Source organism: Heterodontus francisci, chromosome X (assembly GCF_036365525.1).
Source record: "Heterodontus francisci isolate sHetFra1 chromosome X, sHetFra1.hap1, whole genome shotgun sequence".
NCBI classification, from domain to species: Eukaryota; Metazoa; Chordata; class Chondrichthyes; order Heterodontiformes; family Heterodontidae; genus Heterodontus; species Heterodontus francisci.
The window spans coordinates 6,465,223-6,489,104 of NC_090421.1; the positions used below are offsets into that span (position 1 = coordinate 6,465,223).

Here is a 23,882-nt window from a genome sequence, read left to right on the forward strand (position 1 = left end):
CACAAAGCACGAGTGTTTGGCAGGCAAAAGAGTTGGATAGGTGACTTGATCCCAGTAACCAGACTGTAAAGGGAGGATCATTGCTCTTAATTGCAAAGATAGTTTTTTGCTGATGAATTACATACACTGACACATTCATCAAGACTGCTCAACTTCATTTGACTTGATCCTGCTCATTCCGATCTGGATTTTAAAGCTACATCATTGAAGAGAATTAGTGTTCTACCTTTGCAGGGGAAATATTTCAACTTGCAAGCAAGGCAACCCTTTAAGGTTTTATATAAACTTTTGGAAAAGTTTGACTAAAATCTCTAAAAGAAAAGGAATTTTTTAAAAAGCAAAATATATCTGTGGTAAGGACAAAGTGAGCAATATGGGCAGGGCAGATGTCTAACAGGCCAGGGAGGATCAGGTTCCACACGAATGCAAAGAAATAAGGATGCCTAGGTAAACACAGACCCTGAATTTTCTTGACACTTGCTGGATTTGTGTCCTGGAGTTGTGAAAGGCGCTATTGAAATACAAGTCTTCCTTATTTCTTTAACTTGGCTATGCTTGTTGGTGAATTTTGAAATCCTAGTCAGGAGCAAGCAACAATTCACCCTCCAGTTCTTTTCCCCTTTGTCTGACCTGGTACTTCATTCCATTTCATAACCATGGCTGCGTTTGCCCCTGCATAAAAGTTATGGCACAATGTGATTAGTTCCCCCAAATCCCAACAGCCAGCTTTGTATCCAATCATTGCTCAGAAAATAATGTGTTCCTTGGCCAAGTAAAAAATCAAATTGGAGGTCCTGCTACATTTTATTATTCTTGCAAAACAATTATGTTTTTCTTTAAAGTGAGCACATCCATTTCAACTGCAGAGCAGAACCTCTTGGTACCAGAGATGCTGAACCCAGCCTGAGGCAAAACAGAATTCCAGAATGAAGCATTAATGATCTGACAGACAAACAATTCTCATTTTTCTCACAGGCTGTCCAAAAACTCCCAGAGTCTGAATGGGGATTTACAGAGATTAACAGACACCAACTCAGCACAAAGTGAGCAGACAGTCCATCAGCCTGGGACAAGGATTATTTCCACAACTGAAACTCACTCACTAAACAGTACCAGAGCAACACTAAACTAACAGTAGAATTTTTGATTTTTGCAATATTGAAAAAAAAAGGATTACCTACCTGCTAGGGTCAGCTTCCCTCTCCGAATGAATTGCATCCTCTGCACCCCAAGAGTATAGGTACTTTTGAGACATCCTGCGGAAAGCACGTGCTGAGTATGCATATAAAAATCTCGTTATCACATAATAAATAAATAGTGTTACAAACATTGACCTGCTTTAGATACCTTCTCGGATTTAGTTGTCAGTCACTGCTATAAGTGGTCTGAGTGCCTTCTTTTTACGGGAGTTGACTCACAGTCCTTTCTCTACTTTCATGATATTGAGGCCTGCAAGAGTCCAACCGAGACCCTCGAGAGATGGTCCAGATATCTTTTCAAACACTAGATGAGATGAGTCTTCATTCGAATCATTGAAGCGGCTTTATTCCACAGTAAGGGGGATGTACAGAGCAATGAATATGATCAGATTCACTCATTCAATTGGTGAAACCTATCTTCACATAATGGTATATTTTTTTAAAAAAAACAAGCAACACTGGCGCATTTTAGTACATTATATGACTTAGCTCTTACCTGGCAACCTATCACTTGAAGTTTTTCGCTGTCTGACAGCAGCATCTTCTTTCCAAAAGCCAAAGTGCCTTTTTAGTACATTTCTCTCTGCTTAATTCTGCTTCACAGACTGACATAGGGTTCTTCAACAAATGGCGAGAGGTGCTTTTATGATCACCCAGGCTAAATATCAAGTATTCTTTAGACCTGGAAAAACCACTTCTGTTTAGCACATTTAATCACCCTTCAAATGGGTACCTCTTTTTTAGAAAAAAATCTTGACAATGGACATTGTTTTTAAAACAGGTTGCACCCACTTAACTTGTTGAGGGGTGAAAAATATCAACTTGTTTAAAATGGTTAAGGGATTAGACAGAGTAAATAGAGAAGCTATTTCCGCTGGTGGGGGAAATCGAGAACAAGGGGGCATAATCTTAAAAGTAGAGCTCGGCCATTTAGGAGTGAAATGAGAAAGCATGTTTTCCACACAAAGGGTAGCAGAAATCTGGAACACACTCTTCCAAAAGACTGGCAATTAAAATGTTCAAGACAGATCACTAGATTTTTGTTGGGTAAGGGTATCAAGAGATATGGAGCAAAGGTGGGTAAATGGAATTGAGATATATATATAGATCAGCCTTGAGCTAACTGAATGGTGGAACAAGGGGGGTGTGAGGGGGGGGGTGTGGCATTGTTAATCAAGGAAAGTATTACAGCGGCAGAAAGGACGTTTGAGGACTCGTCTAATGAGGTAGTATGGGCCGAGGTTAGAAACAGGAGAGGAGAGGTCACCCTGTTGGGAGTTTTCTATAGACCTCCGAATAGTTCCAGAGATGTAGAGGAAAGGATAGCGAAGATGATTCTCGACAGGAGCGAGAGTAACAGGGTAGTGGTTATGGGGGACTTTAACTTTCCAAATATTGACTGGAAATACTATAGTTCGAGTACTTTAGATGGGTCTGTTTTTGTCCAGTGTGTGCAGGAGGGGTTTCTGACACAGTATGTGGACAGGCCAACCAGGGGCGATGCCACATTGGATTTGGTACTGGGTAATGAACCCGGCCAGGTGTTCGATTTAGATGTAGGTGAGCACTTTGGCGATAGTGATCACAATTCGGTTAGGTTTACCTTAGCGATGGGCAGGGGCAGGTATATACCGCAGGGCAAGAATTATAGCTGGGGGAAAGGAAATTATGACGCGATTAGGCAAGATTTAGGATGTGTAGGATGGGGAAGGAAACTGCAGGGGATGGGCACAAACGAAATGTGGAGCTTATTCAAGGAGCAGCTAATGCGTGTCCTTGATAAGTATGTACCTGTCAGGCAGGGAGGACGTTGTCGAGCGAGGGAGCCATGGTTTACTCAAGAAGTTGAAGCGCTTGTCAAGAGGAAGAGGGCGGCTTATGTTAGGATGAGACGTGAAGGCTCAGTTAGGGCGCTTGAGAGTTACAAGCTAGCCAGGAAGGATCTAAAGGGAGGGCTAAGAAGAGCAAGGAGAGGACACGAGAAGTCATTGGCGGATAGGATCAAAGAAAACCCTAAAGCTTTCTATAGGTATATCAGGAATAAAAGAATGATAAGAGTTAGAACAGGGCCAATCAAGGATAGTAGTGGGAAGTTGTGTGCGGAATCAGAGGAGATAGGGGAAGCGTTAAATGAATATTTTTCGTCAGTATTTACAGTAGAGAAAGAAAATGTTGCCGAGGAGATTACTGAGATACAGCCTACTAGGCTAGATGGGATTGAGATTCACAAGGAGGAGGTGTTAGCAATTTTGGAAAGAGTGAAAATAGATAAGTCCCCTGGGCCAGATGGGATTTATTCTAGGATTCTCTGGGAAGCCAGGGAGGAGATTGCAGAGCCGTTGTTGTTGATCTTTATGTCGTCATTGTCGACAGGAGTAGTGCCAGAAGACTGGAGGATAGCAAATGTTGTCCCCTTGTTCAAGAAGGGGAGTAGAGACAGCCCTGGTAATTATAGACCCGTGAGCCTTACTTCGGTTGTGGTAAAATGTTGGAAAAGGTTATAAGAGATAGGATTTATAATCATCTTGAAAAGAATAAGTTCATTTGCGATAGTCAGCACGGTTTTGTGAAAGGTAGGTCGTGCCTCACAAACCTTATTGAGTTTTTCGAGAAGGTGACCAAACAGGTGGATGAGGGTAAAGCCGTGGATGTGGTGTATATGGATTTCAGTAAGGCGTTTGATAAGGTTCCCCACGGTAGGCTATTGCAGAAAATACGGAAGTATGGGGTTGAAGGTGATTTAGAGCTTTGGATCAGAAATTGGCTAGCTGAAAGAAGACAGAGGGTGGTGGTTGATGGCAAATGTTCATCCTGGAGTTTAGTTACTAGTGGTGTACTGCAAGGTTCTGTTTTGGGGCCACTGCTGTTTGTCATTTTTATAAATGACCTGGATGAGGGTGTAGAAGGGTGGGTTAGTAAATTTGCGGATGACACGAAGGTCGGTGGAGTGGTGGATAGTGTCGAAGGGTGTTGTAGGGTACAGAGGGACATAGATAGGCTGCAGAGCTGGGCTGAGAGATGGCAAATGGAGTTTAATGCGGAGAAGTGTGAGGTGATTCACTTTGGAAGGAGTAACAGGAATGCAGAGTACTGGGCTAATGGGAAGATTCTTGGTAGTGTAGATGAGCAGAGAGATCTTGGTGTCCAGGTACATAAATCCCTGAAAGTTGCTACCCAGGTTAATAGGGCTGTTAAGAAGGCATATGGTGTGTTAGCTTTTATTAGTAGGGGGATCGAGTTTCGGAGCCACGAGGTCATGATGCAGCTGTACAAAACTCTAGTGAGGCCGCACCTTGAGTATTGCATGCAGTTCTGGTCACCGCATTATAGGAAGGATGTGGAAGCTTTGGAAAAGGTGCAGAGGAGATTTACTAGGATGTTGCCTGGTATGGAGGGAAGGTCTTACGAGGAAAGGCTGAGGGACTTGGGGTTGTTTTCGTTAGAGAGAAGGAGGAGGAGAGGTGACTTAATAGAGACATACAAGATAATCAGAGGGTTAGATAGGGTGGATAGTGAGAGTCTTTTTCCTTGGATGATGATGGCAAACACAAGGGGACATAGCTTTAAGTTGAGGGGTGAAAGATATAGGACAGATGTCAGAGGTAGTTTCTTTACGCAGAGAGTAGTAGGGGCGTGGAACGCCCTGCCTGCAACAGTAGTAGACTCGCCAACTTTAAGGGCATTTAAGTGGTCATTGGATAGACATATGGATGAAAATGGAATAGTGTAGGTCAGATGGTCGGCGCAACATCGAGGGCCGAAGGGCCTGTACTGCGCTGTAATGTTCTAAAAAACAAGCTCGAAGGGCTGAACAGCCTACTTCTGTTCTTCTGCCTCTAAAAACCCAGCATTGAAAAGTAACTTTTCCCAACTCCTCTTGGGAAAAATGGTGAAAAAATTCTGAAATGAGTGTCCTACACCAGCATTGTATAAATACCTAGCACTTGCATCAGTTAATTTTAACCTGAAACTAATTAAACACTTCAAACTAATCAAAATGATACCACTGTGAGGATGGATGGTATGTGTGTGGCAAGTGGAGGATGCAAATCATTCAAAGAATGAACATGACCTTATTAGGTAGCACCGAATAACCTACAGTTCTATGAGCATCTACACAGTATGAACAATGTTCCAGTTCTGACTTGTGTGGTGGCAGAAAAAACTGCATGATGAATTCTTGACCCAAATGAAACATCAATTAAAAAGTAGGGCAGAGTCAGCAGGACCACCCCTTCAGTTTGTCAAACCAAACATGGCTAATCCACAAGACGGCTGCAGAAAGGCCAAAACAGCAAGCTCCCTGCATCGACTGAAGGAATTTGTGATTATGATAAAGGTGTATTTAAGGGGAAGCTAGATAAGTACATGAGGGAGAAAGGAATAGACAAAGTATATAGAGCGGAAGGAGGCTTGTGTGGAGAATGGTCTATTTTTGTGCTGTAATTTTGTTTCTGCCTGTATGATTTGTGCTTCATATGGCTCTCATACAATTGGGCAGTGGTCTAAAGAGCTTTCGTGGATTTGGCCTGGAAGATGTTTTGGAAGGTCGGCACCCTGGTGCTTCTAGGACACCTGAAGGAACAAAAAAAAAAAGGACTGGCCTCTTAGAGAATGTTTGATACTGTCCACATAATCAAACCTAGCCCTGTACAGAGGCTGCAGACATTGCTCCAGATGTTTGGGGCTGAGAGGTCCAATATGAGGATCAAAAAGCTCTGGCTGGGGAAAACAGAACTGGCCTCCTGGCACATGCACTTGGACTTGGAACAGCATAGGAATAATAGGCCACATGTGGCACTGTCTACCTGTAACGTCACTACATGTAAATACTCAACATGATTTCCCCAGAACCTTCCAAACTAGGCGAAACACCTGCCCTGTAGCAGGAATACAGTATTTTTACCCTGTAAGCGGCATTTAATAGGTGTCAAATGCATCAGATGTAATGATTTGCAGACTTACTGAAAATTTTAGTTAATTCACTACAAAGACTGAGTGAAGCCCTTTTGAAACAATCTAATCCCAGCTAAGGCACATTATTAAATGGGCATTGTCATCAGGAATGTCCAGCCTGCAAGCCAGAAATCCCTATGCACAAACAGGGAAGGATTTGTCAAATCAGACGGCTGTTGAAATGCAAGCCTGCTCAATTTTTGTTTTCCACAACAATATTTGAGATAGTTTAAGGTGCACAGAACATTCCTTCAGCACAGGACCTGGAGGAGTTACAATAAGATTTCCACCAGGTACAAGTTATTAAAAAAATTGGGCAACCTACCCCTGAATGCAGCAAAGAATATGGGTATGCACAAAAATGATTAAAACATTTATATTAAGTCACGACATATACGTAACAAAAACTGAGTTGGTTTCCAAAGCAACTTAGGATACTGATCTCTATGTACTGACCAGATGGACAGCAGCGGTTCAAGGTGATGGCTCACCACCACCTCCTCAAGGACAATTAGGGACTGACAACAAATGTTGGCATTGCCAATGACACCCACATCCCACGAATGAATTTAAAAAATTAACCCTTTCAAGGCCGTTGTCTTTAAAGCCATCTTCAGTGCGAGAATGGAACACAAGCGAGTTTGACCCAACACAACTGAAATGTTTTCACATTGGTAGCATTTGAATACAATGGAAAGCATTTTCCACAGCTTCAATAATGAGAGAGTTTAGTTTTTGACTTTTACCACATTACATTTTCTGCTGCTAATGCACACAAGTCACAGTGCAGAAACAGGTCATTTGGCTCAACTGGTCTTGTGCCGATGTTGATGCTCCACACAAGCCTCCTCCCATCTTACTTCATCGAACTCCACCAACATGTCCTTCTATTCCTTTCTTCCTAATGTGCTTATCTAGCTTCCCCCTTAAATGCACCTATGGTATGGCGAAGCAGGCACCTTCTTATAATCACAAACGGCTCAGCTTCTGAAGACTCCATAATAAGAGTGGGACTACAGAAATAATGCATTCTGGCTGTCCTGTTTAAGGTCAGCTTTTAGCTAGTTTAAATCATGTACTTTTTTGATAATTCTGCTGCTTGGAAGGAATTAAGCAAAACTTATTTCTACTAATTGATCGAAAACTTGATCTGAAACTATTTACTTTTGAGTTTAAAAAAACCCCCCAATGAATTGTCAGTGGGCAGGTACAGGAGGTCAGGCTTGCTGATGTTCCAACATACTCGACCATAGAATGATAGATAGACGGTCGCAGCAACAATTTTCCACAGTGAGTTCCAATCTCTGCAGTGGTTTCAGGTTGGGAAGGACCGAGCAGAAGCCCAGAGGAGCCTCAAAAAGCTGTTCATTTCCTTCAGAGAATCTAAGAGAGACCCAACTCATTCAGTACACTAGGGAGGTAACCCACCATCATTAAACCTCAGGAGTTAAAGATTTTCTTCAATTTCCCTCCAACCCCCAGGAGATTCCCTGCCACTGGGTGGGATGGGGTTGCAAGTGCTTTTATTGTGATGCACTGGGCATCACCACTGTATGGGACAGACTCAAGGGTGAATAGGTCTTTTTCTGTCCTTTGTTTTTCATATGTAATTGAGGATAACTCAAGATCCAAATATCTAACCTTCCAACTCCAACCAATTGCACTCTAAAGAGAGAGGACACATCCATGGTCTCAACTTTTCAAATGTCAGCCGTGGCTCAGTGGGTAGCATTGCCGTTAGTCAGAAGGTCATGGGTTCAAGTCCTGCTCTGGAAACCTGAGCACAGAATCCAGGCTGACACTTCATGTAGTACTGTGTGAGAACTGCACTGCCGGAGGTGATGTCTTTCAATGTTGAACTCGGGCCCTGACTGCCTGTTCGGGTGGAGGTGAGAGTGACTGCCCTCAACATCAAGGCAGCATTTGCACCAAGAAGCCCTAGTCAAATTGAAGTCACTGGCTAGAGTCAAATCCTAGTGCACAGGAAAATGGTTTTGGCTGTTCGAGACCAATCATCTCAGCCTCAGGACCTCACAGCAGGAACTCCTCAGGGAAGTATTCCAGGCCCAACCATTTTCACCTGCTTCGTCATAAGAAATTTAACTAGACCAGCCACATAAATACTGTGGCTACAAGAGCAGGTCAGAGGCTGCGGCAAGTAACCTCACCTCCTGACTCCAAAAAGCCTGTCCGTCTACAAGGGACAAGTCAGGAGCGTGATGGAATACTCTCCTTTTGCCTGGATGAGTGCAGCTCCAACACTCAAGAAGCTCGACGCCATCCAGGACAAAGCAGCCTGCTTGATCAGCGCCCCGTCCACCATCTTAAACATTCACTCCCTCCACCGCCGGTGCACAGTGGCAGCAGTGTGTACTATATACAAGATGCACTGCAGCAACTCACCAAGTCTCCTTCGACAGCACCTTCCAAACCTGCAACCTCTACCACCTAGAAGGACAAGGGCAGCAGATGCATGGGAACATCACCAGCTGTAAGTTCTCCTCCAAGTCACACACCACCCGGACTTGGAAATATAATGTCGATCTTTCATCGTCGTTGGGTCAAAGTCCTGGAACTCCCTCCCTAACTGCACAGTGGGTGCGCCTACACCACACAGACTGCAGTGGTTCAAGGTGGCAACTCACTTCTAATTGTCCTTGAGAAGGTGGTGATGGCCAATAAATGTTGGCCTTGCCAGCGACCCCACATCCTGAGAATGAATAAATTAAAAAATTAATTTTAAAAACTTGCGGCATTATTCAAAGAGAAGCATGAAAGGTCTCGTCGATGTCTTGGCCGACATTTATCCCTCAATCAACATCACTAAAAACAGATTATCTGCTCATTTAACTCATTGCTGTTTGTGGGATCTTGTCATGTCAAATTGACAGCCACGTTTCCTACATTACAGCAGTGAACACATTTCAAAAGTACCTCATTGGCTGTGAAGTACTTTGGGATGACCTGAGGTCATGAAAGACACTGCCAAAATGCAAGTTATCAGTTTTAACACTTGTTTAAACACATGGGACAATCCTTTTCTGTGATGTATTTGATCTGTGTCTATTCTGATACCCTTTAATCTCTGTCTTTAATCACTAACAAGAAAGTTGCACAGAAAGTGCAACAAGGCCAAGCTGACATGCCTTTTCTTCACATTGAGTTGGAAGAATGTGACAAGTGTGACGCTGCACAACAACTTGTATTTATATAGCGTCTTTAAAGTAATAAAACATCCCAAGGGGCTTCACAGGAGCATTATAAAACAAAATGACACTGAGCCATATAAGGAGATATTAGGGCAGATGACCAAAAGCTTGATCAAAGAGGTAGGTTTTAAGGAGCACCTTAAAAGGAGGAAAGATAAAAGGGGTGGAGAAGTTAAGGGAGGGAATACCAGTGATTAGGGCCCAGGCAGCTGAATAGAGGTGCGATTAAACTCAGGGATGCTCAGGAGGTCAGAATTGGTGGAGCGCAGATATCTTGAAGGGTTGTGGGGGGGTGGAGGAGATTACAGAGATAGGGAGGGGCGAGGCCATGGAGGGATTTGAAAACAAGGACGAGAATTTTAAAATCAAGGCGTTGCTTCACCAGGTGCCAATGTCAGTCAGCGAGCACAGGGGTGATGGGTGAACGGGATGTAGTGCGAGTTAGGATATGGGCCGCAGAAGTTTTGAATGACGTCAAGTTTACAGAGGATAGAGCATGGGAGGTCGGTCAGGAGTGCATTGGGATATACACAACACATCTAGTACGTGGTGTATGAAAATCAAGTTAACAGTACTTCATTTGAAGAGCACAAAAATATTCAGGCTGTCCCATGACCTGCGCTTTTAGCAATTTCATGTCAAATTGATGCTAGCAGAAGTATAAATTTGGTGTTAAATTGCACTCAGTTTGACTCTCCTGCCTCCAACTGAGAAAGGTGGCATTCTGCCAGATTAGCACAATGTTAGGGGCAGTATGCTAGTTCAACTCAATGCACCACTTCAGAGACCATTACACATCATAATGACGCATGCACACAAACGCACACACACATGGCACTCGAGAATCAGTCACACACATGGCATTCAGAAATAAGTGCCAGGCACAAAAAACAGGCGCTCCAATTTCCCCCAAAATTCAGATGGCAATCATACGAGTGGAAGTTTTTTTTTTATTAAGCACAACTCACTTGCATTGGTCCCATAATCATATGGACATCAAGCAAAAAATTATGAGCTGAAAAGGGAGCCGATAAGTCAGAAATCCTGAAAATAAGTGACCCATGTTTTGAAGAATTTTATTTTAGTTTTGACTATGTTACAATCAATACCTCTTTCAGTGAAATTTCAAATCTTCACAAGTAAATGCGATAGGAGTGTAAACACTATTCTACTAGAGAAAGATTTGGACTACGATTGGAATAAATATCATTTTGATTCTATGAGGAAATAACCACTGCACTTTAAGTTTACACTGATTCCATTGTAAGGTTTTAAAAATGAAACTCAACCGTATTACCTTAATGAGCAAAACACATTCAACATCATATAAAACCCTTTAACAACACTAAAAATGTTTTAAAAACAGAAATTCAGTCTACAGAGAAATGCATAAATGGCACATGGTTGGCAAGTTTACTTCAGGAAACAATGTTACAAGGACGAGAGGCAGGTTGCTTAGTATATTTAAAGAAAAAGATTTTTTTTTGGACCAAAGAAAAATGAATGTACTTTTCCTCCAAACTTTGTTGCTCCCTTGCTGTCCCTTCTGACTCTACAGAGAGGTCAGGATGATCAAAGCTTTGAAGGCATTTATGAATAGTTCACCAATAGCTTCACCATTGATTTACCCCCAACCTCAGTCAATTGATGAGTTTGCCAATCTCACCCAACCTTTCACCTGGAGACCCACACAGGAATCGTGGAGGCAGCAGCAATAGAAGGCTGCAAAACTAGAGAAGAAAAGTGAATGAGGGAAAACAAATTTTAAAAAGTGAGCAGAAATTCCCTCGGTCTGGAAATATTGATTTTCGCCACTGATTTCCTTTTTCACAACTGATCTGCAATCCTTATCAAGAGTTCAAATATTTGGGTATCGAAGAAATAAGATACCCAGGAACAGCTCAGCACTGAAATTTGGCAAATCCTAGGTGGCTGGTGTGGACATCTGGATCTAGGTTAGATATGTATCTACATTACAACAGTGACTACACTTCAGAAGTATTTCATTGGCTGTAAAGCACTTTGGGACATCCTATGATCGTGAAAGGCGCTATAGAAATGCAAGCCTTTCTTTTTTTTCTTTAGTGATATCGTCACAAAGATCTGAAAGTAAAACACAACATTAAATGCCACCAATTAAGTCCTTAAAAGTTGTTCAGTCGTGTACCACTACGTACATGTAATCTGTCAATCATCAATCCAACAACTGAAAATACAAACACTGCTTTCAGTATTGTCTATAGAAATGCTGCTGGTGATTGTCCAGTCCAGTGGACAATGTGCCCCTGCCAGTAATAAAGAATAATTTCTATTAGAGAAGCCTTGTTGTTTAGACTTCCCAGAATTAAGCAGTCAGAACTGCAGTGTGGATTATCTGCATGGGGTTTACTAGCAAGTGGATCATACTCTTATCCAAAATACATTTCTATCACATCACAAATTGGACACACTATAAATTTTAAAACCTCAAAGAGTCACGCTCTGTTAATCTAATGGCTCCTGCTGGAAGTATGATTCATATATGATTGTTGGGTGGGGACAGGACTGGCCTTGGCTGTGAATAGCCCACCACTAGCCAGGCTCACACATGAAGAATGGCCACTTGGACAAAGTTATGAAGGGCTCCCAGCACCATAATCCAGCAAGAGGCAACACCTTCAGGAGAGAAAGGAGGGGGGAAGCAGGAGAAAACTGGAAAGAAAATAATATTCACATGATTCCCTGCTAAGATCTATGGGACTATTTGAAGTCTAAAGGCCCAAAGAAAAGGTTGGTTTTCAGGAATTTGTTCTACTTTACTTCTGATATCTTCAACCTAATCCACCTCAATAAAATTTAGATCCAACGTTCACGTTGTACATTTACAGCAATTTATTGCATAACCGTGTCAGGAGAATGAGTGGTGTCAATGTTACACACAACCTACATTTGCACCTGCAGTATAAAAAGGTCTGTAATGTCTTTTCTGCTAAATTACAATTAGCTTACAACTCTCAAGTTCATTTCATACAATTCAAATTAGTTGCCTCATGACAAGGTTTTGTCTCATTCCAGCAGAGCCTTTGGAGGAGTGAAACCACGCCATTTTCTTGGGGGGGGGGGGGGGGGGGGCGGCAGGTGGAAGCTGCAGACCATACACTGAGATACTTGTAACTGTAAGAATCAGGTTTTCTTGCACCTTAGGCACAGATGAATCCTACACTTTGCTGTTTCATTTTCATAACAGGATCTGTAATCTCATCAGACCCCAGTGGCTCATCAGTCCAAGCAGCTTGGATTTTTGCCTCTATCTTATATCACCACCCCTGATCCTGTCTGCTTAGACACCAGGAACTTGCCAAAATCTTTCACTGGAACATCCTAATGTATCCAACTGTACTAGAACATCTGCAACACCATACCAGAATGTCCAAAATTCCAGCCACAACCAATATACAAACTACCACCTAATAAAACCAGCACAGAACACTATCATACACATTGCACACAAATGGATTCAAGCTCCATCTCTTAAATGGTGTAGTGTAAGGTTTCCACATGTTGCACTCTAGGTCCAACAACAATTCAAGTTTTCCAAAAAAGCAAACGCTTTCCCAATTGTAATTCTAACCACGAGCAACACTTCCAATCTGGTGCACTAGCATTTCAGGAGTCTGTCATCAAATCAGTCTCCATTCAGACTTGGCTTTGTTTGTAGAAATGAAAAAAAACCGCTCAAATCCATGAGCTACAAAATTACATGGGAAAAATTTATGTGCTACAAAAATGACATTCAAGCCCAGAATTAAAACATCTGCAATCACAATTTTCCTACGAATAAAGAAATACAATTTGATTAAATATTGTGACAACCAATTTCATATCTGCTTTTGTCTTCAGACTTCTTTGAGCTGCTAGGCTGGCCATTCTTCCCAGTGGTTTGCAGTTTTGAAATCAAAATCAATCTTGTATATTAAGACCATTTCAGAACAAGTCTATCTGAAACTAAATTACTGCATTAAATAGCTAGTGATTTTAATAAGTGAAATAATTACAGAAAATTTAAATGGAATTGTTATTTTATAAATGTTCAGAAAAAAGGACCTCAGGGAAGGAATGCGCCAACTTGAAGTGCAATTTCTTAGCTCAAAGGGAGGCTCCAGGAAAGAGGGGCAGACACATTCACATCCCTAAACCAGAAGTGAAAAAATAATGTAATCATGCAAATCAGACTGTCAAAATAATTACTTGCAATTTTTTTGGTGTGAATGACAACATATTGTAAGATATAAAGTGACATGTCAAAAAGAGAATGTTCTTTTGGAAAAAGAGGTCTGAAGAAGGGTCACTGACCTGAAATGTTAACTCTGCTTCTCTCTCCACAGATGCTGCCAGACCTGCTGAGTATTTCCAGCATTTCTTGCTTTTATTTCAGATTTCCAGCATCCGCAGTATTTTGCTTTTATTTTATTGACAAATCAGGTACTGGACTTGTTTACAACCTTAATCAAAAAGACTATTACATTGTGTTCATGTAACCGGGATTTTGGTAATGATGTTTGTATTAATCAGAGTCACGCACACATTTAAGTGAAGAACAGTGAATAAAGGAGCGATGACACTGTATCAAACTGTTCCGGTTACATCAATTGGATAATATCTAATACAGAACAGATAATCAAACTTAAATCAAAGTACAAAAAAAATGTTCAGATAATGAAATAATCAGTCATGTTAATGCACTTCTAAAAGCTACCCACCTGAGGTAGGATGGGATAATTAAAAGAACAAAAGATTCAGTTCCTTTGACCTGACCTGCAGTATCATTTCAGTGGGCACAGAAAGTCAATGGCTTTATGCAGAAAGGTGCAGAAACATTTCAAAGTTTAACCAAAATAGGAACTGTGAGCAGTAGCCAGGGTCCTTCTCGACTTTATACAACAGTGATGTGCTGGTGAGAAACATTGTGCCACCATGGGTGCATATCCTTGGACAAAAGATTTCCAGGCTGGTGAGGTCTCTACGTGGGGAAGATGTCACTGGTGCACTTTACACACATCTCTCACTGTCCGAGCTCAGATGAAGAATTACCTAAGGATAAAATTAGAAGATCTTCACTTCACATTTTATCATTGTGTGCTGACAGATATGCCAAACTCTCAGTATATTCTGGAGTCAATGACTCTTAATTAAAAAATTACTGAAGTGAGGAAGTGAGAAAAATATTTAAGATGATAAATACACTGGCTCACGTTCCAAGAAAAAGCATGAGTAAGTTTTTCAACAGCCAGCTAATCACAGCACTGGAATCAATCTTAAATGAGAATGACGAGACAGGGCCTTTTTTGTACAAGTCTGTTAACATCATTTACTGCAGTAATAACTATATAATATCCACATTATACCATGGTGGCAAAAACTGCAATATATTCCATTTCTAAAACTCAGTTGAACAATAATTTAATACAGTAGAATGTGTTCCACCTCAAAGGATTTCTTTGGCACTTGGCTTGCCATGAATTACACTGCCACCATATTAAACACACACACACACACACACACATATTATCGATATAAGAATAGAGTTTAACAAATGTCCTCCATTAAATTCAAAGTGGTATCAACCAAAATGAATGCTCCTTTCCACCAGCTCACACAAAAGTGAAAACCTGATTCAGCTCTTGATTTATATATCGTGACTCAATGCATAAAAAATAGTATTCAGTTCATCTTAAATCCAAGGCAAACAAAGGTTAACCTTAAAGAAAATGTGATTCTAGGCAATCAGCATCTGGGTAAGCAGAGTCTGCCCATACTCCTCAGCAAGAGTAATGACTGCAGTTTATGGAGTGGCTTCAGCATGAGTTAACCTGCCTCCATTAGGATGCAACTCTCAACCTGTTCCAGTGGAGGTTGATATTGCATCATATGCTCAACAGGACAGAGATTGAGTGTCAAAATGGTGTTCCTGCCTGCTTTTCACAACTGGATTATATAGCGCATATACTTGCCTCCTCCAGTCAGCACCAGCGCCTGTAGGATATCAGAAAGCGAGACTATCCCCTTTACCACATCATTATCGTCAACCACCACTAACCGATGAACCTACAAACAGGGAAACACCTGATCAGTAACATGCGGTTATTGTGAAGAATCTGAGATGGATAGGAAAATGGTTACCCTCATGACAAATGAAGAGCTGCTTCTTAGCAATAGTTTACCAGCTCTTGCCATTAGACTAAAAGCAATCCTTTTTTAAAAAAAAACTTGTAAGTTTCACACATCATACAGTTTCAACTCTCTTCCTTCCCTCCACCAAGGTAGTGACTCATTCCACCACTCTGGAGAAGGAACCATAGTTAGTTTTCTCCCCCCATAGTGCAGAGGGTGCTGAACAGATATTACATTTTCTAGGAGAAAAACAACAGATTGGAAATGGGAGGGACAAACGGGGACACAGCTCGAGAGCTGCCGAGTTGCTTTGTTTTTCCAGCTCATGAGTGCTGGAAAGGATGCGTTTCCTGGCTAGCTGGAATGTTCCATGCCTATTCTGACACAAAATGTTGATGGATACTTCGGTACAAGGCAGTATCACAAAGTTTCAAAGAAACATTAACTGCAGTTATTCTGGAACCTTGAAATTTGAGATTTTACCAATTGCTGCTTAGTGAAGATACTCTGTCCCATGCAGGCATTTTACCTAAAGTTAGCAATGAGGCATTCCTTCTGCCATACCGCATGGTATTTGCTGGAATGTGTGTGTTCTGTTAAAGTCTCCAACAAAATCAACATTGATGTTGGTATGTTCAACCCTGAGAGACTCAAAGACTTAACTCAATTTTGCTGAAAATACAGTGGAACAAATAGGAAAAAAAAAAGTAGCTTCTATCACAACAGAATCTGGAAAAGAGACTGCAATATTTGTGCCAAGTACCAAGGTACGAGGAGCATTTGATTCGGAATCAGCAGAGTTTCAAATGACTAAACTCTATCTGCATCTTTGACCTCTGGTGCGGCCTCACATAAGAATGCCTTCTATCATAAGTTATCAATGAGATCTGGACAGATGGTTTATTTCTGCGCTCAGGGGTGTGGGAGGGTGAAATGAGATACATGCACCAGTTAAACAGCTTCAATCTCTTACTTACCTAAATTAAATCCAGGGAAGCATTACAATAACAGAAGGGAGAGATAGAAGTTTGAATTTTGCATAAATCTACTTTTATGCATCGTTGAATACACAAGGAAACAAAATCAAAGTGAAGCCATTTATTTTGTGCAGGTTACTTCATTTCAGAGAGCAAAAAAAAAAATCAAAATCGCAAATACAACAACTTGCATTTATACAGCACCTTTAACGTAATAAAACGTCCCAAGGTGTTTCACAGGAGTGTTAAACAAAATTTGACGTTGAGCCGTATAAGGAGATATTAGGGCAGGTGACCAAAACCTTGGTCAAAGAGGTAGGTTTTAAGGAACATTTTAAATGCTGGAAATAAAGACAGAAAATGCTGAAAATACACAGCAAGCCAATCAATAGCTGAAAAGTGAAAGGTTGGTTTTGCATTTTGGGTGTAAACCTATCAAATCAGTTCTCATGAAAGGCCAATGCCTAGAACGTTGGCCTCTCATTTCTTGACAGATGCCGAAGGACCTATGTATTGTCATCATTTTCAGTTTACTTCTATTGAGTTGTCAAAATTTCTTCGTTATTTCTGCCGTTCACCAGAACGCCGACATCCTTTATTTGCAACACTCCAAATAGGAATTAGCAAAACTTTGTCTTTAGTCATGTTATGTAATTTTTTTAAAACAGGATGTCAAGGTACACTTCTCTCAGCAGCACCTCTACTTGAAACCATGCTGGGGATGCACCTGCTGGAAAGGCCTGATAGGAAGAGGTTAAATGCAACAGCAACATAGCCAACTGATGGTATTCAGCGCACTCCAAATCCTGTCAAATCTTAGTTTCCCTGGAATAGCTTAATAATGAATTATCTTATTAAAAACAAAAATGCTCTTGTGATTCAGAGTTCTTCCCGGTAAAAGTTGGAGGCAGTGGATATGGTTTGTACTGTTTAAAATTCTCCACACCACTCAAAGGGTTACTGCAAAGACGACAGGCTCAGTGTGTCCCAGTGTGGAGTTGAGCGAAGCAAAGCTCGAAGGTCCCAAATTCAATTCCCAGCCTGTGCTGCAGCAGCTGGGGTGACTAAATTTGCCCTTGGTGCTTCTGGACAAGGGGTTTCCACTGTTAATCGTGTGTCAACAGTTTGATTATATGCAAGCAAAGGGTGTTAATTAGGGTTTTAGTTGAGCACTTATAAGCTGACACTCAGAGACTGGTGGAGGGCTTGAGTGAGGAGCTACATGCCTGTAATCCTTTTACTCTGCACAATAAATGTGAAACTGAGTAAAGATAGGCTCCAGCATTATCCTTCCATAACAAACTTTCTGGAGTTTAACATCCACTCCTAGTCACTATCACTAGTGACTCCTAGTCACTAGCATCTTCCGGAAGGGGGGGGGTTGCGGTGGGGAGAAGGGGAAAAAAAAAACTTTACAGTAACTGGCTTTATTAGTTGCTCTTTTAAAGCTTCTTTTCCTGTACCTCTGCCTCCACAAGTCGGTTGATAATTGTCTCAAGAGTTTCATGCTTATAACACTTCAGTACACCTTCGAAGTACTGTGAGCGGTGCAGCAGTGCTTTTGTTACAGTAATGTCCAGGTTGTTGTAGGTCTTCTCTGCAGCCAGGTTCTAAAGCACAAACTTTTGATTAGAAAATAGACTCAGAGCAATAAAAAAAGATACTTACATTTATATATACAAACACAATATATTTAAATTTGCTGCAAGGTACTTACAATGACGTCAAACTTAGAGTAGATATCTCCCACTCGTCCTATACAGGGAAAGACAGGAACAATTAGCATAAAACAGGAAGTACTCCTTAGACCGGAAGAACGTTAGAATTAATCTCTACCAAACACGAAGTATTAAGTTGAATCGTGCAAAGAATTTGTCTGGGCTTCTCTACTCACTGGTGCAATAGTAAACAAGTGAATCTCTCTGAACTAGGATTGTCTTCATTATTTAATTCAAGAGGTGTTATGCAGATTACTCATAAGGACCAAGTAAAGTTACTGTTTTCAGAATTTGTCCATTTAGGCCAGATTTGTTAAAGCAGTAGAGAAAGACACACTTGGGTGAACTGCAGTAAAATAAATTAGGTCTATTCCAGCCTATTATCATCTTTGACTAATTATCCATACTGGTGTATACTTTACTATCACCAGCCAACCTCGACATAGTGATGTTTAACCTGCATAAATTCAGTCGTTACAACCCAGTGAGAAAGAGGTCTAGGGTTCCCTTTCAGCCTTCACCTGGTCTTACCGTAACAACATTTAATTTTAAAAACACCATGTTTTTAGCTCCCCCTTGGTGAATCCTTGTTCATTGCTTTCCAATTATAAGGCAAAGAAACCAGCACAAACAGGCTTTCTTAGATTTAAAGAAGAAAAGTTGAAATTTATTAAACTTAAACTCTAATTTGGTTATCGCCTGCAGATACACAACGCACCTACGTTAGAATGCATACCACGATACACGCATGCAAATAGAGATAGAAAAGAGAGGAAAAATAAAGTGGAAAGGTTTGAGGCAACATCTGAAGAGTTTTTGCTACGGTTCTTCGAGCTCACTGTAGAGTCCTTGATTGTAAGTAGATCTTGCTTTTCGTTGGGGCCCAGTATTCTTCTTAAACCTTGTTCACTGGAGGAGACTTTTCTCTCTTGGGGTTTATGTGTCTTCAGTGGAGTCAGAGGCTTGTGAGAAAGAGATGGGAGCAGACAGGAGAGATCTTCTCAGTCCAGGAGCAAACAGACACCGAGTTCAAACCATTTGTACAATTCAGAAAAACCCAGGTTGCCCAGTAGGTTGGTCATGTGACTAACTGGTCTGACCATGTCTGGGATTGTATCACCTTAGCAGTCTCTGGAATGCTCCTCTTACAGACAATACCTAGTGATCAAGGTCCATTGTGGGTCGAATGCGTCAGGGAATGATCCTTTGTCCTTCCAATCACCGTCTGTAAATATGCAAACGTCTTTTCCAGCTACGGCTGATCTGGTTAACAAGTTCTTTCTTCACTCCAGTAACAGTTTAAAATCAATGTTCATGACAAAATTAATGTGCCTCATTCTTGGCAGATGGGGGCCTGGCATGACAACAGTATTTACAAAAAGAGAAAGTTAAAAGGGAACTGAAACTAAATTTCATTACATTAGTAAAATATACTTAATTATTGAGAAGTTGTGGTGTGAATCTGCAATGACGGCTAACTTTTTATATGATCTGCTCTACTTGTGTGTGCAAGAAACTAACTGGATAGCCAAGTGTGGTTAAAAATAACTTCATTTTACCGGATTCATCCACAACAGGCAAGGCAGATACTCTTTTTTCCACAAAGATTCCCAAAGCCACGTAAATGGGAGTATTTTTGTTCACCACTGCAATGTTCTTGTATGTTCCAATGTTCAACTCTTCCAGTGTTTTAGACATAAAATCTGGTTTGGGCATCTCTGAAATCTGCAATAAAAATATTAATAGCTTAAACACAGCAAGCACTCTATCAAATACACCCCATAAAATAAACTCATTGCAGTGTACTGATGGAAAGCACAAAGTTGCATATGGTTTTGAATTCGGCATCTAAATGTACTTCTCTAAAGTAAAATAAAACGGACATGTTTTATTCTCGGTTTTAGAGTAAATTTTCTTTCTCCCCCTCTGCCCAGCACATAGTGAAGAATCTCCTAAATCCACCATCACCCATATATTTAGTCAGTTTTGACATGGTTTGAGTAATGGAGGAAAACAAGTTATGAAGTGGGTTAGTGCCCCCTTTCCATCACTCAAGCCCACCTCCTGGCTGGTTTGTCTGTGGAAAAGTTAGTGAACTGGACTATCTTTGCTAAGGATAAAATGAGGGGAGGACAAGAAAGAGGTGGACTGAGGCTGGTGTTAGTGGAGCATCACTCAGTGCTGGTACTCACATTTCCCACCTTCCTGAGCAGTAAATCAAGGTCTGTAATATTTCAAATTTTGTTCCATACTGAAGTCAATCCCATTGATGCACATATTTTACAATTTGGGCTTTCTCTGAAAAATTCACAAACATCAGGGGTGGGGGGGGGGTGGAGAGAGAAAGAGGAACAACAGGAATGCTCCAATTGAAGACAAAATGGCAGCTCTGCTTCCATTGCAGTGTAAAACCCAAACTCAGGAATTCTCCAGATACAGAATCCCACATCTTCAATGTTGGAGGAGATTCTGCTCAGTGATACATACTCTTGTCTCTAAATAATAGGGAACATAAATATGACACAATCTCAACTCTGTGCTACTAAATTTCAAAGATGCCAAGAGCGAATGGATCAGATCTCTGATCTTTACTGCAGCAGTACTCAACAGTGAGCCATATCAATGTGATTCTAGACCTGTGAAAATGGCCTAAATTCCAATGTTATTCCTGCTCTGGAAACACTGTAAAAACAGAGGCCAGGCCAAAGCTATGTGCAACTTCTGATACTTCAAAAATCAGTGTGTGCATGCTTTTGCGGAAGGACTGAATTCACCTCACTTTACTGGTCTGAGATACTTACAAAGAGTTTGAGAAACTTCAGGATGCGCTTGTGTGTAAGAATGTAGAGTGTATTCCCCGTCAATGGATCAACAACAGGAAGACGGTGAATTTTGTTCTTGATCAGTGATGAAACTGCATCGTACAAGCTGAAGTGATGGAAAAGGTTGTGAGGCACAGCTTGGCACTGTATGACACAAGGATTCATTTAAACTCAGGATGATTGTATATTTTAAAAAGTTGAAACTCTTACGAAACTCCAAAAAAGGCATTTCCCATTCTAACCAACCAGAATTAGAACAATGGACAGAAACAAAAGGAGCTCAAATCATAATACGCCAGTCCCCAAAAAGGTTTACATGAACTGCATGCAGCCAAGGCATGACTGCAACTCTGGAGCAACTGTGCATGCTTAGTAACATTGAAGCTGCCTCACAGTATAAACGGCAGGTTCAGCAGCAAGCAAACCAGACACATTGTAATATAGACAACTGGAATGATATGGAGAAGATTGCACCCTTTTTTCTCACCATTACTCTAACTGCCTCTCAGTGGCTAAAATCAGTAAAGAAAACCTATTTTTCTTTATTTGTTCATGGGATGTGGATGCCACTGGCAAGGCCAGCATTCATTGCCCATCCCTAATTCTCCTAAAAGGTGGTGGTGGTGGTGAGCCCCCTTCTTGAACTGCTGCAATCAGTGGGTGAAGGAACACGTAGAGTGCTGTTAAGGATGGAGTTCCAGGATTCTGACCCAGCAACAGTGAAGGAACGGTGATATATTTCCAACACAGGATGGTCTGTGGCTTGGTGGAAAACTTGCAGGTGGTGGTGTTCCCATGTACCTGCTGCCCTTGTCCTTTTAGGTGGTAGAGCTTGCGTGTTTGGAAGGTGCTGTCGAAGGAGCCTTGGTGAGATGCTGCTGTGCATCTTGTAGATGGTACACACTGCTGCCATGGATGCCAATGGAGGAGGGAGTGAATGCTTAAGGTGGTAGAAGGGATGCCATCTATCTATACCATTAGAAGTTTATGTCGATAATGTAGAAAGGAATGAATTTATGACTAGTAATCCAAAAATGTTTTTCATTGATCCAGCCAGATTCTGATACATAAATCCACAAATACAAAATACTGCAGATGCCGGAAACCTGAAATAAAAACAGAAGGTGCTGGAAATACTCAACAGGTCTGGCAGCATTTGTGGACAGAGAAACAGAGTTAACGTTTCAGATCAGTGACCTTTCATCAGAACTGATGAAAGGTCACAGACCTGAAACATTAACTCTGCTTCTCTCTCCACAGATGCTGCCAGATCTGTTGAGTATTCCCAGCACTTTGTTTTTATTGCACAAATACAAATCTTAAGCCTATTTCAGGTTTTATTCTGAAATTACTTTTCCCTCTGCTTTGAATTATTTTTCTCTCTCTCTCCATCTATTCCTACGGAACAGCCTGCAGGCCCAGTCCCCTTCCCACCCCTGCCTGCAGGCCCAGTCCCCGTCCCGCCCCTGCCTGCAGGCCCAGCAGCCACCTCCCCCCCTAAGCTTCCCAATGTCTTTCTGCAGCCACCAGCTCCTCCCACATCCTTCGCTCTCATCCCTAGGCCCACACAACATCTTCATACCTCTCTTTGCATGTCCCATCGTTGCTTTCTTCCTGTTTACAGCCATGAGTGTCATCAGCATGTGCTCCCTTTGCTGGCTACCTGCATCAGCCTCACCCTTTCCCTGGGCCTCCAGCTCCTTTTTAATTCATCCCCCCTCTCATAACTTTGAATACTTGTGAAATATAAGAGTAATGGCACTTTCTGAATGGGAAAGGTTATCTTTCATCTCTGTACCTTCCCAAATATTCAAAAAAATTCATGGAACACTTCATTTCCCCAAACTCCAAATTATTCCGACTAAATTTTTTGCTGACCGGTGTATGAACAAAACTACTCCTTGAACTCTTTGCAAGAGGTCATAAAGCACCTCTTACACTAGAAAAATTACAAATTCAGAGCCTTTCAACTAAATGAACAAGAATCCTCAGAAACGTGACCAAATAATCACGTGGAATTAGCTCGGAGATATCCGATTAAAAGCACACTGCTGCTTAAGATTAGACCATTTAATTACCTGGCATTTGGGGAGATGCTCACCAATGGTTTAAATGAATCTTGCAAGTAAAGCTCTGATAAGACAGAAGATGGGGGGGGGGAAAGGGGGAATAAAATCAGTGCGTGGTAATACTGAATAAATTAAAGATAAGATAACACCACTATAAATACTTTTATAATAATCTTCAGACAGCTAGACTATTTACTACCACAAAAATAAAATTCTTGCATGACTGTTTCCAAAGAAACCGGAATTAAAATACAACCTACAAGGATTTCACTTTCACTGTAGCGACCTGAGCTCAAAATAAGTCAAAAACAAAATACTCCAAATGCTGGAAATCTGCAAACAAACACAGAAAATGCTAGAAATATTCTACGGGTCAGGCAGAGTCTCGACAGACAGAGTTAATGCTTCAGGTCGAACAACAGAGATTCTGTTACTAAAAAGTCACTGACCCCAAATGTTAACTCTTGCTCTTAAATCAATTGTTCAAGTGTAGCAACCACCATTTCGAAAATCAAAGAATGAAAATCCTAAATTACACATGAATCAGCACCACAAAACACTTTGCAGAAGGGGACACTGGACACCAGCTATTGTCCTCCCTACCTGGATGTCAAAGCCAACTGTATGTAGCACCTCTACTGCTGCTTGGCTGAGATCAGATCAGCTAACTCAGCAGAGATCAGGGCTGGAATCTGGGACCTCATCAGTCTGTAAAGTACCTTTACCCATTGAGAAACCACCCCTACCCCCACCCCACCTTTATGTATTTCTAGTGTAATCCT

General features: G+C 41.3%; 1 protein-coding gene across 3 annotated transcripts in view; it reads right to left on the reverse strand.

The window, feature by feature from the left end:
* Positions 1 to 10,424: 10,424 nt before the first annotated feature.
* Positions 10,425 to 23,882, reverse strand: part of LOC137358642 (5'-AMP-activated protein kinase subunit gamma-1-like) — a 50,297-nt gene continuing 36,839 nt past the window's right edge. For all 3 annotated transcript variants that reach the window (XM_068024780.1, XM_068024781.1, XM_068024782.1), the window contains 7 exons: positions 23,110 to 23,164; positions 21,011 to 21,137; positions 19,769 to 19,934; positions 18,209 to 18,246; positions 17,955 to 18,101; positions 15,355 to 15,448; positions 10,425 to 14,434 (listed from right to left, as the gene is read on the reverse strand). In XM_068024780.1, coding sequence (XP_067880881.1) covers positions 14,406 to 14,434; positions 15,355 to 15,448; positions 17,955 to 18,101; positions 18,209 to 18,246; positions 19,769 to 19,934; positions 21,011 to 21,137; positions 23,110 to 23,164 — 656 coding nt within the window. In that variant the 3' untranslated portion in view covers positions 10,425 to 14,405. The remainder of the gene's footprint in view (positions 14,435 to 15,354; positions 15,449 to 17,954; positions 18,102 to 18,208; positions 18,247 to 19,768; positions 19,935 to 21,010; positions 21,138 to 23,109; positions 23,165 to 23,882) is intronic.